This window comes from Epargyreus clarus, unplaced genomic scaffold (assembly GCF_041222505.1).
Source record: "Epargyreus clarus isolate Ecla_fem2 unplaced genomic scaffold, WU_Ecla_fem_2.2 ptg000004l, whole genome shotgun sequence".
Taxonomy (NCBI): Eukaryota; Metazoa; Arthropoda; class Insecta; order Lepidoptera; family Hesperiidae; genus Epargyreus; species Epargyreus clarus.
In genome coordinates this window covers 15427634-15445497 of record NW_027332212.1, presented here as the reverse complement: position 1 = coordinate 15445497, position 17864 = coordinate 15427634, and the positions used below count along the sequence as shown (strand labels likewise).

The 17864-nt window shown below is 37.8% G+C and overlaps 1 protein-coding gene across 4 annotated transcripts in view; it reads left to right on the top strand.

Annotated features, from left to right (window-relative positions):
* LOC140757688 (uncharacterized) overlaps positions 1-17864 on the top strand; it is a 71524-nt gene that overhangs the window by 22297 nt on the left and 31363 nt on the right. For 3 of the 4 annotated variants that reach the window (XM_073093597.1, XM_073093596.1, XM_073093599.1), the window contains exons 2-8: positions 4571-4625; positions 4943-5057; positions 5716-5841; positions 5955-13789; positions 13877-15242; positions 15770-15987; positions 16557-16968. In XM_073093597.1, coding sequence (XP_072949698.1) covers positions 4572-4625; positions 4943-5057; positions 5716-5841; positions 5955-13789; positions 13877-15242; positions 15770-15987; positions 16557-16968 — 10126 coding nt within the window. In that variant the 5' untranslated portion in view covers position 4571. The remainder of the gene's footprint in view (positions 1-4570; positions 4626-4942; positions 5058-5715; positions 5842-5954; positions 13790-13876; positions 15243-15769; positions 15988-16556; positions 16969-17864) is intronic. The other variant, XM_073093598.1, reaches the window with a different exon arrangement.

The following is a 17864-nucleotide window of genomic DNA, read 5'->3' as shown; positions in this document are numbered from 1 at the left end:
GACATTTAACAATTTCATACTAGACATTGTCAAATTTCGATCATTGGTTGATAAACATTGAATAGGTTGATTATTAACATATGTAGTCAGATAGTAGGCATGAAACCATGTCTAATCTATGAGCACAGTCATCACAAAGTTGCGAGTTCAAGGGCTGCGAAAGTGGGCGGCTCGCGTGCGCAGACGACGGACGCAAAACGCAGCTTTCGTTTCAATAAAAATAAATGCGATCGTGATGTACACGATCGCATGACTTTTTACGTTTTGTGGTTATCGTTTGTTTGGTATTCAACCTCATATCAGTACCCTTAGTACAAGTTTTTACGTTTTTACAAAAATGACTGTTTTGTTTTTGGTTACGTATTTCCCATATATTTCCAATCAGTTCTGATATAATCCGCTAGGAGCGCTGATTGGAATTGTATGGGCAAGTACGTAAACAAAAACCAAAACAGTCTGTTTTGTAAAAACTCATACTAAGGGTACAGATCTTTGATTGCTAATTGTATTCATTAATGGGCTCCAAATTGACATAATATTAAGTCGATTTAAGCAGGTTAATGGGAAAACCTATGACTTAATAACATTACAAAATTTAAACCAGATTAATCACCTAAAATTATTGAATCGATTAGTTTTTGTTCGTCGATTTTCCATACATATCTGCATAATTTTGTTAATCTATATTTATCCTTGGAAATAATATTTCATAAAGCTTTATTTATCTTCGTATTACGACACATATTCGTTGATTTTATTTATAAATGTTCTTTAAATCATGTTTACATGCTCTAATACAGACGACACGAATAAAAATGTTACCCATGTATAATATCATTCATATCACTAATATTAAGTAATATATTATTATTTGTATTCCTTATTTACACAAAAAATGTTAAAAGAACAGGTAATCAGTTAAATAATAATTCGACGCGACTCTTATCTTTCTTTTTAGCACGAAATATAACAGGAGAATTTTTATCCTATGAATCATTTTCTGTTGAATTTATCCACGGGTTCGTATAACGAATTCTTTGTTCTCCTTTTATTTGGAATTCCTTATCGTTGCGTAATCTACATCTTCAAATTGAATATAATTAAAGTGTCTGTCTATGATTAAAAATGACCCCGTTATTGTTATATTTTCTCTTTGTATCTTCTTCTTACTAAATGCGTTTATCTTAAAAAATCACATTTCGAAATTTTCAAAAATATGTTGTTGTTTAAAATAAAATTTAAATTGGTAAAGCCGGTGGTAACAGTAGAGTGTATTTATGAAAGAACTCTCATACGTGTACCTACTGGTAACAATCGCTCTTCAATATTTTAATATTTTTTAATACTGATAACACTGATTTTCATAAAAATAACACTTTAAATAGCAGGAAAACGTTCCCTTGCCTTTTTAATGTTTACGTTGTAGAATAAAGTAAATATACAAACAATTTGTGTTACTTTGTAAATTCGTCATGAATTTACCGCATGAACTTTTCGCAAATTAACAGCTTCCAGTTATTTGTTGTGTATTCGTCAGTTTAAGTACAACGGTTTCTGTCTTGGTTCACATCAATTATTTAGGTTTTTTATACATAGGTAGATCAGGTAGAGCCAAAGCCCAAAACTTCAACGTCGTAATGACTTGTAATAAACGAATCAAATTAGGGCCTATTGTTTATTAATTTGCAACAACATTACTAAACTCCGTTTTATATACCTACATCATTACATGTATTCAGTGATGAGTACGCTAACCTTAAAATGTAGGTCAGCAACACCTAAAAGATTTTCGGTTTAGAAATCTCCACGTAATCCTAGCAACCTGAGCGCCGGTGGTCTGTTGGCTAACAATGAGTCATGCTGGGTCTTTAGGAAACAGAGAGTAATCGCGATGTACACACATTAGCTTGATGTACGAGTACAAAGATGATCTGTAACATTTAAGGACTACCTACATACTACTATAGAGTGTTGGCATTGGCATATACGTATATATGCCAATGATTTTTAGGGTTCCGTACGCAAATGGGAACACGGACTCCTATTACTACGCCTCCGCTATCAGCCCATCTGGCCGTCTGTCACAAGGCTCCATCTCCTGAACCGTAATAAGTAAACACTTGAAATTTTTATTTGATGTTTTATTTAAACAGAAGTAGTATAACATGGTATCACCATTATGTTGTTCATAATAGTGATACCACCATGCATAGATTAGTAAAGATACTTCGCCGCCTTGAAATTGAATGAAGCCACAAATGGCTTATTATCGTAAGTTCTTTTTTTGAATTCTTGACAAATAAAAACATTTTTAGAGAAAATTTACGAATAAATAACTAATATAATTTACATGAATTTACATAATAAATAAATGATTATTTCAAATAATTTAGGGATATTTTAGCACGGAGACGTGGCAAAACTTTTTTACGCAAGTATTTCAATTCTCAAAACTGGGTACATTTTCTAGTTAGGAGTGAGTAATCTTTACTAATCTATGCCACCATGTTATACTACTCAACATCTAATTTTTAAATTAGTTCTAAAAACAAAAAAAATGGATAGACAATCGCAATGGATAAATTATAAGACTACTGATTTCTGCCATTTGCCTACGGAACCCTAAAATGGGTATATCGAATGTACGAAACAAACGCTCTTACTCAAAGTACGTAAATGAGGTGTGGAGGCAATTAGTGGAGACTTCAGTTGTATTAGTAAACAGGTGTTATCAAGTTTAAAGGTGTGTAGTGATGCACATCTGTAGAAACCATTAGTAGTATTGTAGAAGAGCTCCGCCTATCAGCACATTAGCTGACGTCACTAAGTGGCACGTTATCCTATTTGGTTATTAAGGGACTGACCGGGACCACCTTTATTACCACTATTTGATGACAGGGTCCTGGTTTATGTCCAGGAAGCCACTGCGATCAGCTTTAATATATTTTAGGCAACTCTAATAGTTCCATCCGAGTCACAAAGCCAACTGTTACTAATGTTACTATGAACCTAGGAACTTAGAGATATTTATTATGTACATGATTTAACATAAACCTTAATTAATATCAGCTATAATATGTTAATATTTACTGCGTAATTTGTCCATAAAAATAACATGTCATAAAAAGTCATATTATGTTTATTCATAAGCACAGGACCCATCTGATAAATGGTAAAATCAAGCCAAAAGTATTTAAGTGGTACGAGCCAAAGCTTGAGATTCTTTAAAAACATTCAATTACCATCGATCTCACATTGATGTGTTCATTAAGTGGACCGATTGTAGTGCAGTTGTCGAGAGAGCCATATAAGGGCGCGTACTGACTATGCAGGGCAAGGGCGGCGGGGTGGCGAGGCCGGCCTGATATGGATGCGACCTTAGCGCCATATGGCTGCCCAATTTAAGCTTTGCTCCACAGATCATATGTGCATAATGGGCTTTAAAGCAGCAAAAAATACTCAATTCAACCCTGAGCTACAAGTAAATATTGCAACGATTTTAGGTCAAGATTCTAGGTTTTTTGCAAGTTATTCAACTACATTTCGAGTATTGATTCAATAAGCTTTTAAAATAACTTTGAGTTTCGTTTACGTCATCTCGCATATGAGGTTGCATTTGTGGCGATCGTCTTAATCCTCAGGAGTGAAGTTACTTATCAGCTTCAGATAGACCTCATATTCAACATAGAGTTGGTTAAATATATCCATGGACGGCATTGACCACTTATGCAAACTTACCACTTCAATCTTATTATATATATCAATCATTATTATATCAAGTATTGATAAATCATAGAATAATGATAGAATAGGAGCAGACCAAACTAAAACTTACATTGTCTAAAACTTACATTGAAGTGGGTGTTATTCCATCGTATAAAATAAAATTTGTTCAGTTAGCCTGTGGTCGAATAATGGTTATTGGTGGTCCTTGATGTATAATTGTGGCGAGTTGCAATTACATCAACTGGATGACTTGTCGTCGCCAATACATATTAATTTAGCCCGTGGCGACGGTAATGACACACGCATTTTACAAACTGACCACAATTTTTCTGATATCAATGTCAATTTGATTACCAGACATTTTATAGTATCTATATATGAAAGTATACGTCCATAAATAAACACGTCTTTAAAGATATTGAAAGTAGTAAATAAGACTGTAGTTTCGACAATCGTGTTTGATGATCGAAATTATTGTTGTATTTCGATGAGCATTTTGATAAATATAATTAGGTAATTCATCGCTGTCTGTTGTTCGTATTTTAGTGCCCTAAAAATATTCGTTGTTTATTCCCTAATTCAATATTTACCAACCACCATTGATAAATCCTAACATTAACAAAACTATCGGTAAAAGCCAGAAATTGCCCCTTTTTAAATAAATTCGTATACCTATTTACCTCCTCATGTTGGTAAATCTTATTTACCACAGTTTGAGATTTAACAGTAACATATAAGTAAAATAAATATTACTTGGTCCAAATTTACCCGTTATCTAGTTTAACTAGTCAACATAATTATGTACGATGTAAATAATAACATGTTTGTTTGTATATGATTCCAGTATGTCTGAAGGAGACGTATCCCTGATACGCGACGAAGACGTGTTGCGTCGTATGGTAAGACAACAATACTTTTAATATATATGTAATTAATTACTTTATCGCTTTGTGTTATTGAGAGGAAGGAATTATATTAATAATTAATTATAACGCATTTTTTACATTTTTTTACAATTGTGTGAGTTTTACCATTACCGAGTGTAAAAAAGTGTCCTTTCTTATTCGCTATATTTTTGGCTCTATGTATTTTTTATATTCCCATTGCGAAATATTTTTATTAAATATATTTTTGGATAAAGGTCAAATTAAGGTTTAGACTTAGACGTAGATGTAAATGACTTTAGATATTAAAACAATGAACCTGATATTTCCAGTGGCAACAAACGGAGGACTTTTCCCGCAAGAAAGAGATCCGCGCACACATGTATCGACTGCGGGAGGAGCGCCTGCGCAACCTGTACTCGCCGGAGCCCGGCGCTGAGGGGAAAGGTACGCACCACGCTACCCACTACCCACTACCCTTACCCACTACCTCGCTACCCATGTGATCCTGATCATTCCCCAGAGAAAATGTTGCGCGGATCTATACACAAAGTTTAAAATAAACGAGTGACTACAATGTCGTGTGTGATCATTAATTATTATAGATGATAGCAATTAAATAGTTATCATATAGACGTCTATAAAGTCATTAGGTTTAAAATAATAAACTTAATAGACTTAATAATAGACTTAATAATTGTGCTAGTTAGAGAATAATGTGCATTCTGAACGTATTTATCGTTAATTAGATTTTTTCATACATTATACGTAACACAATCAAACAAAATAATAAAAACATAAATATACGTATGACGATAGATTTTTTTCAAGTCTTGATGATCATATCCTTCATCCTCAGCCCTCCTTAAACAGCTCAATCCATCCTAAAATACGGAGCGATCGTATTTTTAATTGTTTATTGCAGTTTAATTTTGATATTCAAAATTTCTTAGCCCTGTGTAATAATAATTAAGTCCCATCAATATGTTTGTTTGCACATGAAGTCCCACACTGCTTTTTAATTTGACTCTCCTTTTTATTTCAGCGAAAATTATAATAATGTATTGAATAGAAACTGTTAGAGTAGTTATACAAATTTCGACAGGTTGTGAGTTCACATCAACGCAGGGACATGTGAAGTCCTTCGCGGACCAGAGCTTCCAGTCGATGAAGAGTAAGGAAGTGCGCGACGCGGGCTCCCCGCCTAAGGAGTTCTCGTACCGCGGCCAAGGTGCTTACTGCACGTCTACACCGACTTAAACCTAACCGAACTAACGCCTATTAACCAGTAACAACAGCCCGAGCAATCATAAGCCCCAGTTGACGAGTGTCAATCCTTTACAGATCTGAAGGAGCTATCGAACGCCGGGTGGAACGTCGAATCCGAAAACAGGACGACCGACGACGGTCACACCCACATTAAGTCCGTTCAAGCTAACATTGAGGGTAGATATGACGTGGAGGGTGGAAAGGGCCAATTCGCTGCCATCGATCAACATAAGCAAGCGGTCACTGAGTATGACGATGGCAACACTAGTCTGAAACGAAATGAAAGTACCTCCAACACCGCCGCCCACGAGCAGGTGGTGCGCAAGTCGGACGATGGAACTCAGTTTTCGTCGACAACCAGTTCGTCGACTTCTACTTCAAAGTTCCAAAAAATTTCCTCGACCAACGAATCAGTGCCATATATAACTAATAAGGATTATGACCTATCTCGACAAGTTTCTCACGACACGAACCGTAACGAGGAAGTGACTACGAAACGGTTTACGCAAACTAATGATTATGAACAAAATTTGAGGAGTGATTATGAACATGGCGAAGTGGTCTCTAGAAAAGTGGAATATCCCGACGATAACACTAAAGTGGTGGTAGAAACTAGACGTTTACCCGATGGCACAAAAGTAACCAGCACGCGGCGTGAATTTCGTGCACCTGTTGTGCAAAGTAGCCGTTCCGAACAACATTCGCAACAGACTAAAAACGAAAGTAAAACTTCGTCATACACGTCAACACAAAAGCAGTCGCACGTCAACGAATCATCGTCAAAAACCACTCGAGAAACGTTTGACACTAACACAAACAACATCGTGGACACCCAAAGAGCGGTGGATGATTTCGATTTTAAAAAGAATCGTAATGTAGAAAACGTGACGAATAAAAATGATGACTATATTCAGACAACACAATATAAAAGTAATAATCAGAAATATGACAATTATATTAACGATGTGAACCATCGCGATGTCATTTCATCGCATGAAAATCAAAACGTACACCGTAGTAGTGACCGTAAGGAGACCCAGATTTTTAAAGACAATGAAGAACGAGTTCACAACGTCACGCGAGAGACTAAGCGTGAAGAAATAATTGAGAGAAAAGTAAGCTCTGATCAGTATCAAACAACATACCAAGCCGATTTTTCACAAAAGAAAATTAGTAACGACTGGAGTCCATCACACCAGGCTTGGGCAAGCACCCTGCGGTCTGATACGCCGACAAGACCATCTACTAGAGCTTCATCGCCGGGAAGCAAAACGTTCAAGTCTAGCAATTCTTCTCTAAGAAGTAGTGTTAGCCCCGATAAGACTTACAGGCAGCCGCATAGTCGAGGTGGAAGTCCTAATAAAATTGACAGATATTCTCCAACTCGCACCGTTTCAGACAGATATTCCAGCACTCATTCAACACATTCCGTGACTGAAATCAAATCTAACACATATACCAGCCCAGAACGACGACCTCTTCATCCAAGGTCTCCGACGAGGCCTTCTTACAGTCCCGATAGAAAGCACGATAACGAGTATCGTGCGAGGCCAAGTATCAGTCCAGAGAAAAGACTACAAAGTCCTACTGATAGAACTCGCAAAAGTCCTGACCGAAAACCTCAGCGATTTGATACTTCTGAACAACATCCGCATACCAACCAAACTCCAGTAAAACCACGTGATAGCCAAGGGAATAGAAAAACTCCTACTCGATCTAGTCCAAGCCCTGACAGATATATTAAGACAGAAAAATCTCATCCCAACGATTTTATTACCCGCCGTTCCCCAGATCGTTCAAGTCCAGAGAAAAAATCCCCTGGGGTGGTTCACCAAACAGTATCTCCTACAAGATCTAGGAAGAGTCCTGACAGAAAGCCAGTATATAATTATCCAGATAACATCACCTCTGAAAATGTTCCAAAATACCCACGCGATTCTTCTCCCCCAAAATCTGCGAAACCTAAAGACAAAACACGTCCTGAAGACCAACCCTCACCAGGAAAAACATCACCAAATGCTTCAGATAATATTCAAGACAAAACCCCGGGATATATGAGACCTACTGCTGCTAGCAAACCGAAATCACCTGATGATCCAATTTCTCCCGTTAGGGGAGATAAACCGGACGATAAATCACCAATAAAACATAAAACTCCACTTGAACCTATAATGCAGGTTAAAGAAGATCACTATAAATTCATCGATGAGGAAACGAAAATGTATACTCGTACCAGTGAACAGGTTTCGAAAAATGCACGTGAGACTTCTATCACTACTAAGAATTTGAAACGCCTTATTGATAGTTCTGACATCGAACCAAATTCAAATTCTCCCGCTCCTCAAACATGTCCATCTTTAGTTAAACAGTCTCCAAGTCCTGATTCACCAGTTGCTAATGAACAAGAATACACAGGAGGTCCAGATCACCCTGACGTGCCTTTTTCTGTAGTAAGTCCATTATTACGGAATAAATCTCCAAGTCCTGATAAACATCACGTTCGAGAATCTGTATCACCGACAAGGAAAAGTCCAACAAAAGATGTTCCTCTGCCCCAGTACCAAAAGCCGGCACCACACGAGGGGAATAAAAATACTAGATCCAGCCCTGATAAACGCACTCCTTCAAGAGAATCTTCTCCGACAAAGAAGGAGTCTCCAAATTCACCAAATACCAATCGTCATGACTCACGCTCTACTTCCCCGCGGTCAACATTAAGAAGAGACTCGCCAAGCCCAGACAAACGTCAAGATACTAAATTGACGTCTTCTAAACATACATCAGAAAAAGTTACAACTTCGTCCATCCGTACTGAATCGTCTCAAACAACATTAAGGAATCATTCACCAAGTCCTGATAAATATCCAATGAGAACACCTTCTCCTGCTAAGAAAACACCAATTGATGACGTTCCTGAATCTGGTCGGCATAAGTCACCAACCAATATAAGCCGTACCATAAAGGCAAGTAGTCCAAACAAATTTCCTTCTAGGGAAACTTCCCCGGGCAAAAAGACTCCCGTCCAGGAAGATCTGCTTCCCAAAATGCCTAATGATTATTCCAAACCAAGAAAGGATGCTCCTAATGATAACAAATTGATTACAAAAGATTCGTCTCCGAGTAGAAAGGATTCGATTAAACAGGTTGAAACTACAACAAGAAAAAGTCCTTCTAAAGATACGACTGACTTTGTTAAACCTGAAACGACGAATAAATCTAATCCAATATTAAGAAATGCTTCACGGTCGCCTTCGCCTCAAAAAGTTCCTTTAAAAAACATACGTTCTGATACTTACGAAATTAATGAAAGTGATTCTATAACTACCAAAACATCTAAAACAAATATTTTGACTGAGAATGTTACCAAAAAATATCATGATACTATTGTCACAGATACTTCTAAAGATGCACCAAGTCGAGAGGCTTCACCGTCTAAATACGGAACTTATAAGAAAACACAGCGATTAAGCAAGGAAAATATAGAAACTACCGATTCTACGCGTACTAGTGAACCTAAATCTCCAAAAAAACCAACAGTTTCAACAGTGTTTTCCTCGAAACCTACAACTCAAGACGTTACTTCGACCAAAGATGTTAAAAATCAACAAACAACAGATTTTCTTAATGTAGAGCGCAAAGTTGAAGAAAATAATAAAAATACTACCACTAAACAACGTCCTAAACAACTTGTGACTCCTTCCACGAGTCCTACAAGGAAGCCTAAAGGTGTGGAAACAGAGCCTTCAACAGGTCAGAGCTCTCCAACAACATCAGTTAGTGGTTTTGTGTACTTTAGTTCACCTCGTCTTGAGAAGCCAACAGTAACTGATTTGGATGAACAGGAATTGGATAGTGAAAATAGTACAGAAGATACAAAAACTAATCAAAACGACGAAGTCATAACGTCAAGTCGATCCAAATCTCCATCAAAAATACCTTGCAGATCTCCATCGCCGGAGAAGAGACCAATTAAAGAAAGTCTTCCGAGGAAAAGCTCTTTGAAAAAACCTTCTGTGGATAACAATCAGGTTTCACCTACGGAGAAACCACCATCTAGTTTCTCTGTATCACCTATGGTTGAATCAAAAGATTTTCTTGAAAAACAACCTGAAAATAAAACAGAGGCATCGCCAAAATCACCGAAACCAAAACCACCTCTTGAAAGGCGTGAAACTTACGAAGAACGGTGTCGAAAAATTCTTGGCATGTCTGATGAGACAACCACAGAAACAACTACAATAACTACTGATGAAAAGACATTATTCAAGACTACGGACTCTAATGCAAGCTCACCTAGTGTGTCACCCTGTCGTAGTCCAGGCCCGTATGAGGAAACGCCACGGAAAGAATCAAAAACCAATTTTACATCAACGGCAACAGATTTTTTGAGACAAGAACGCAAAGATATTACGGAGTCTAATGTATATCATGATCGTCAACCTAAAGATGATAAACCCAGAACACCAGAAACATCATCTAGGGGAGCATCTCCAACTAAACAAAATATCAAAACTAAAATTGATATTAATACCAAAGGCACATCAATTGTTATTACTGATAAAACTGAAGCAAAAGAAACAAAGACACAAACAATTATAAAAGAAGACAGTAAACAAACTTCTCGTCAAAGCCCAGAAAGGAAACCAAAAGAACAACCATCCAGTAAGAGGCCATATTCTATGCCTAATCCATCCCAAAATACTGAAGACGACGACTATCCCAAGCAAAATCGTCCTGAAGACCACCAAATACTCGATAAACTCAAATTACAAGATGCAAAGGTTGACTTATCTGATAAACTTTTGACGCAAAAAAGTCCCGTTAAGCCAATGAAAAGTCCTAAAGAAAAACCGACGGAACATACCTCAACACTTACTACCGTTGGAACCAACACCGTAAAACAATTTCCAAAAGAGCCTTCACCTACCAGATCACAAAGGCAGAGTAGTCCGGTTAAAACTACATCACATTCTAAAACAAACATCGCGATAACATCTACAGAGTGTAATTTAACACAAACTACTGAGTCTATTCAGGATGATACTATTACAGATGTCATTGAAGATGAATTTATAACCCCACGTTCTTCTGTATCTCCGACTCGTAAGGTTCCTAAAGAATCTGAACAATTGATTAAATCTACAGAAGACTATGAGACTGTTAAGAAAACCAATATTATTAAATCTAATGATTTCAGTACAGAATTTATTCAATCAGAAAGAGAGCAAGAAATACTGGACAAAGTCCAAAAGTCTTTAAGAAAATTGTCACCGGACCGTAATATCCGATCACCCAGCCGGGAAAAGAGTCCAGTAAAAACAAGTAAAACGCCCACCAGCTTACAGGACCTGGATAGAACGTCTCAGATTCCACAGTATTCGGCCAATATTCAAAAAACTGTGAATGAGAGTGTTGTGGAAACTATCAAAAAGAATGTTGTAAGTAAACATGATACTCATACGGATAAAGCTAAACCCGAAAAACAAAAAGAGCCCAAAGTTTCTAGTAAACCTCCGTCCAGAAATGTTTCTCCAATTAAAAAGACAACTACAAATACATATTCCAAGCCTGATAGTCCGGAATCCCCTTCCAAAACACGTAGCATTTCGCCAAAAAAACTTGCTACATCTGTGGATAGACCTCAATCCCCACAAATACCGAAAGTTGGTAACAAGACAAGAGATTCAATTCCATCGCATATACGTAAACCGTCACCAAGCGCTACATCGCCCACAAGAACCGATAAAACCATAGAAAAAATTGCTATGGATTCCAAAAAGACGATCAGTGCTATAAAACAGAACAGCTTTTCAAAAATTGCCACTACAAAAATGACTCCAAAGCCTGTTTCGAATACTGTTTATAAAACCAACGAACCTGATACAAAACAAGCAACACCGAAAGGTATCAATAAAGAAAATATGAACCCCAAAAAAGATTCAGATACTAAAGTGATTCGCACAACCAGTGATATTACACTCAAAACAAAGAAGATAACATCGCAACGGATAAAATCGAGGCCAGAAATACAAGTTAGTGACATGTCTACGAGAGCAGTAAAACAAACTCCAACGACTACAAAAGGGTCAAAATCTCAACCGAAAGAATCTCACACGAAGTTCCCAACAAGCAAACCTAAATCTGCCACAGCATTAAATACTTCTATAGAGGACGATGACATTATTATTGATGTCCAACAAGCCAAATCTTCTAGAGAAAATTCACCCGACCGAATTTGTCCCACACCTGTTGGATTCTTGGAAGATATTGGCACTCCTAGATTCCCAGATGAAGTAAATGAACCTGATGACGAATTTAATAAACGTACTTACCACACAATTCATGAATCCGAGTCTATCGTGGATGATATTGTTGAGATATGTGAAGATGATGAACTATTCGTTAAGAGAACTGATGTGGATCATACTGATAACTATTTACTCAATGTCATTGATAAAAAAATCACTGGTAAAACAGATTCAAGAAATGTAACTAAAGATTCCGCTCAATTTAAAGAGGTAGAGAGGAAAGTGCACTCTGATTTTGATTCTGAGAACATAAAATCAGACGAATGTTTGTTATCGGTTTCAGAAAAGGTAAACAAATTTGCAAAGGGTCCCCGTGGAACGAAAGATAATAGAAGCCCTTCACGAAATATTGTAGATGAGTATGACAAAAATACAATTTATCAAGATGATTATACGAAGTTAAGTGTTAATGACAAAGCTCATTTGTTTGTAGAAACAGCTGAAAATGTAAAGGTATCTAAGCCAAAACCCGCGCAAAAAATCGAACGTCCTGATTTTAGTGACATTGATGATTCTTTAAGAAGCGACGATTGTTTGTTGAGCGTCTCTGATAAAGTTAATAAGTTTGTCAAAACAGCTGAGCAGTTTTTGAATGAAACACATGAAGTAGAAGAAAAGGAGAGAAGAATAAAAGAAGAACACGACAAGATCATGAAAAAAATTGTTGATGACACTGATGATGAAAATACAGTGACGAAAATTACCGATAATATTAGTATAAAGTCTAATAAATATGCTGAACACGATGACCGACAACGCCAAGACTCTTTTGTCAGAGAAACTACAACATCACAAGCAAAAACAAAGGATCACGCAAGTCCCAATACTAAACCTACTGATCGAAATCCACCAGTAAAAATAACTACTATGCGTAGTAGTGAAGCTGTCAAAAAAGCTAAAGCGTTATTTGAGAACATCGCCTCCACTACTCAAAAAACAAAAGAAGTAACAAACAAAACAAAGACAACAAAATTAACGGATATAGGAGTTATAAAAAAATCGCCCAAAACCGACTCTACGACTGCCTTACATCCTTCTTCAGAAGATGGTTCTGTTCCGTTATCAAATATTGATAGTGATAAAGATGAATCTTTACCAGTTACGGGTTTAAAGGATCATTCTACACATAGTACAGTCAATTTAATTCAGCAAACAGTACGTGATAAAGATGAAAAAATCCGCAGTAGTCCATCACGTTTCAGAGCGCATTCGCCTGAACTTTCTAGGACTAAATCACCATTAGGTCAAGTAACAGAAACAACAACTACCACTAAAACTGTTTTGTCTCGTTATCCTGCTACAGAACGAGCCGCCTCTCCTAAGCAAGCGCGACCTGATCCTGAAAAACCAGATAAACCACAAGACAAAATTCCGGGTTACTTACGACCAACAAAAACCAGCCAAATAAAAGAAGAATCAAAGACAGCAGAAATAACTGACACAGAAGTTAGCAGCAGACGCGGCAGTGGTAAATTTGGCGTCGAACTAAGAAGAACTAGCGTGGAGAGATCAACTGTGAGCAGTGAACGCCGACGTAGCAGCGTGGAGCACCACCAGCCTTGTATCGAAGACATTTTCGACCTGGACCTTCTGGAACAAATGGTCAGTAAATATCTTTGCATGATTATTGTTTCAGCTTTTATAATTAAACTTTATTTATACTCATACTGACTATGGTCTACTTTTCAGTTGGAAAAGGTCGTGGGCTACGAGCAAAGACGACGTATAAGAGCTCAAATACGAGTCGCGAAGAAAAAGATGGAAACTGAACAAGATTCATCTACGTTTTCAAGGACCTCCAAGGTGACTACTACAAGGATAATCAAAGCCAGATCTCCGGACCGTGCGCCTACAAAATCACCCGAGAGACACGCCAAACCTTCACCCCACAAAACTTTCTCTCCAGACAGGCAACCTAAATCAACTCCCCAAAAAATTATAGTCACAGATCATCTTTCTAAGCCTTCACCTGACCGAAGCGAAGTCAAGGAGCCATCAAAGCCAATGTTAAATGGTCACGGGAAAGAACCAACTAAAACAATAACTGATAAACGTCAAAGACCACACAGCCCTGAAAAGCCAATTTTAAGATCAATCCCAAAAAGCCCAGTTCGCCCCCATAGTCCTGATAAGAAAACTAGACCTCTTTCACCAACTAAAACAATAGCTTCTAAATCAAAGGGAAACCGCTTCAACGAGTATGCTTCAGCTTACATGAAAAAGGTGGGTCTGAACGAATCAGATAAATTAAAATTCTCTGATTCAAAAACTAAAAAGATTGCGGATGATAAGCACAGGCGAGTAACAGAACACCGTGCCGTGGAGTCACGACAAACCACGACGACGACAAGGAGTGTGTCTGAACGGACGTTCTCAAAAGATACCATCGAGATTGTACATCTAAATGGAAAACGCTCACCATCACCAGAAAAGAGACGTAGTCCAGAACGAATCGCTAAGAGCCCAGAACGTAACATTCACAGTTTAGAACACAAGCCTCATAGCCCAGAACGCAAGCCTCATAGCCCAGAACGCAAGCCTCAAAGCCCGGAACGCAAGGCTCAAAGCCCGGAACGCAAGGCTCAAAGCCCAGAACGCAGGGCTCAAAGTCCAGAACGCAAGCATCAAAGTCCCGAACGTAAGCCTCAGGCCCACGAGCGCAAACCTCAAAGTCCTGAACGTAAACCTCAAAGTCCAGAAAGAACGGCACAACCGGAATTCAAGCGCCAAAAATCAGATACTTTAAGTAAAAAGGAAGTTCTCGTAAAAACCGTTTACGATATCGAGAAGAAAATACCCCAAAAGCAGCAACAAGAAGAAAAGCCATCGTGGGTGACTAACAGGAATCTGAAGAAGATTACATCCGAGACGCGAACGTTCAGCACTAAAAAGATAGATTCGGATAAACCTAAATATAGGGCTCCTAGCCCTTCTAAGATCATCTCTAAGCCAATCGATGTGATCACGTCAAGCTACGGCCCGGGGCCCCTGGACGCTGACGGGAGACCGCTGTTCGGTATCAAGGCTCTCAGAAATGGAGCGACGAACTATCAAGGTAAGTGTTTACTTTATGAATCACAGGACGTTTACATGAAATACATGTGTACACAGCTGACTGTGTTACCATAAATGTTAATGACTTTTCTCACGCCAAACATTATTGAAATTTTAAAATTGTACTTAGTATCTCATCAAATCTATTGTGCCGTAAAATTCGTATTTCATGTCCCGATTTAATCACTGTGCGTAATTTGCGCGAATACATAAATTTGTACAGTTATTTATATGAGTAATAAGAAAATGATATAATAAAAAATTAAACATATAAGCTATCAGAATTTTAATCATATTAAACAACTGAACAAACAGCCAAACATTGTAAATTTTGTGTATATACGACTGACGTGTCTCGTTGTAGCGTGTTGACACATACCTACATATCTTACACGCAGCACCAAATAAATAAGTACTGTAATCCGTATAAAACGCGGGTGCAGTCAGTTGAGCAACTCGCCGAATAGTTAACAAAAGCTATTTATGTAAACGGTTGGCTTACATTTTTTTGCGTTTTCCGCCAAACAGTGAAAGGTACAGTGATTCGACAAGAGTTCCACTCGCGCAACGGCAGCGAGCCGGAAGGCACCGTGTCCGTCACCGCCTACTCCACGGAGCCTGAGGACTTGGAGAAACTGCTGCAGGGCCAAGGAGACCGGCCCTCGCGGCTCCACGGCCTCGCTGCCATCACCACCACCAAGAAGTTCGGCGGCGACACAGGCACGACGTTGAGTGAAATCCACAACGTAAGTATCTAAGTGGAGGAATATTCACTTAAATTTTACGATTACGAATAATTGCACAAGTGCCTGTACTATTTAAATAGCAATAATTTGTTTCTGAACAATTTTAGATGTTTTAGCTACAATTTCAAAGTAAATGGTGTATTCCTATCACTTAACCAATTATATTAAGATTAAGGAGATTTATATTTGGGAAGTAACTGATATTGTACGGTTTCGTAAATACGTCATTGCTCTTTTGTTGACCCTCTTTTCGTAATGTGACGTTCATCACAGTTGTTATTGGCGGTAGAAATATACCTATTTTGCAAATCGTTTTCCTAAATATTGTATTTAGAAATTATGTAAATTGGAAATATTTTTTAATAATTGCTGTTTTATTAAATAATCCGTAGGTATTTCAGATTTTATTACGAGTATCTACTGATTCCTACTTTACTTACTGTTATACATATACTTAATGCATGTTTGTTTGAGTATTGTTCTACTGCTCATATCAGGTAACATTTTATAGACACATTATTAAGTCATTTATGTGAACCATATATATTAATCATTGTTAAAACTTACAGAAAGACGAGCGAGCTGCACTCGATCAATTCACGCACAGCGACCGTCGAATCATCGAAAGCAGGATTGAGAGTGGCACCGAGAGTTTGGACAGAAGAGAACAGCGGCACTTACAGAAGGAACGGGTGGAGGTCGTCGACGTCAGCGATATCGAGAGGAAAGAGGAGAAGCAAAGCCACAGGGAACACCTCGAAAGATCCGACACCGAGACAGTCAGCACGCAAAACGAAAAACGGCAGAAGGATAGAATAGAAAAGAAGAGCACGGCCACCACAGAGAGAAGGGAGGACAGACGCGGGAAGGACAGGATGGAGAAGTCTGAGCGCAGCGAGCGCACGGAGCGGCGCGAGGACCGCAAGACCGTGCGCCAGAGCTCCGTCAAGTCTCTCACAGAGAAATTCATCAAAAATGCGAGTAAGTAAACATAATTTGTAATACGTAACAACAATATGGCGTGGACGAACAGGCAGTCTTAGTTAAGTGATGTCTGCCGTCTATAGACGTATGTAGCAAAGGTGAAGAGTTTACATCCAAAAAACAACCCTTATAGTTTGAAACACGAACGTGTAGGTACAGAAGTCACAACAAGTGTTATTATTTTACAAATAAACAAAAGACGTAACGTCACTTTGGAATTTATACTCCCTACTTCTTCAATATGTCCGTTATTTTTATGAGCTCTTAACTAATGCTTCATTTAGTTGATTGTAATCAAACGTAACGTGTCAGTAACCCAAGATGAAGTATCGATGTGTATCAAAATTAGTGGAAAGTAAAAGTCAGTGTCGTGACCGGCGGCCCGCGAGGCACACGCGTGAAGTCATTGTTATGGCGATCGCGTGGGCAGGCCCATTACCGGAGTACTCTTCAAGTACTCCATACGCGATCTTTATTGTTAGTCGCGTAAGATTGACTGTGTAACATCAGTCAAACTTTCAAACAACATCCTGTCAATTGAGCATTATGTAATGCACTTTCGTATACATTAAGTTCAATTTGATTTTTTTATTTTATTATTGCGCGATTTGGTAATTTATTAGAATCATTGCAATAATTTATTAAATTTTCAACTCTGTTACTGTGTTTCGTGGTGAGTTATTAAGCCATTATAACTATTTATTTTTAATCTTGTGTTACTAAGGTATGTTAAAGTTTTTAAACTACCTATAATTAGTGTGAAGTTTCATATTTAATTATATAAGTTTTGGATGCAATGTACTACCTACCTATAAAAATAATAAAAAAATGTAATTAATAACACGGAATTTTCGATGTTTTATAACATGTAGATATTTATCATAATTAACGGT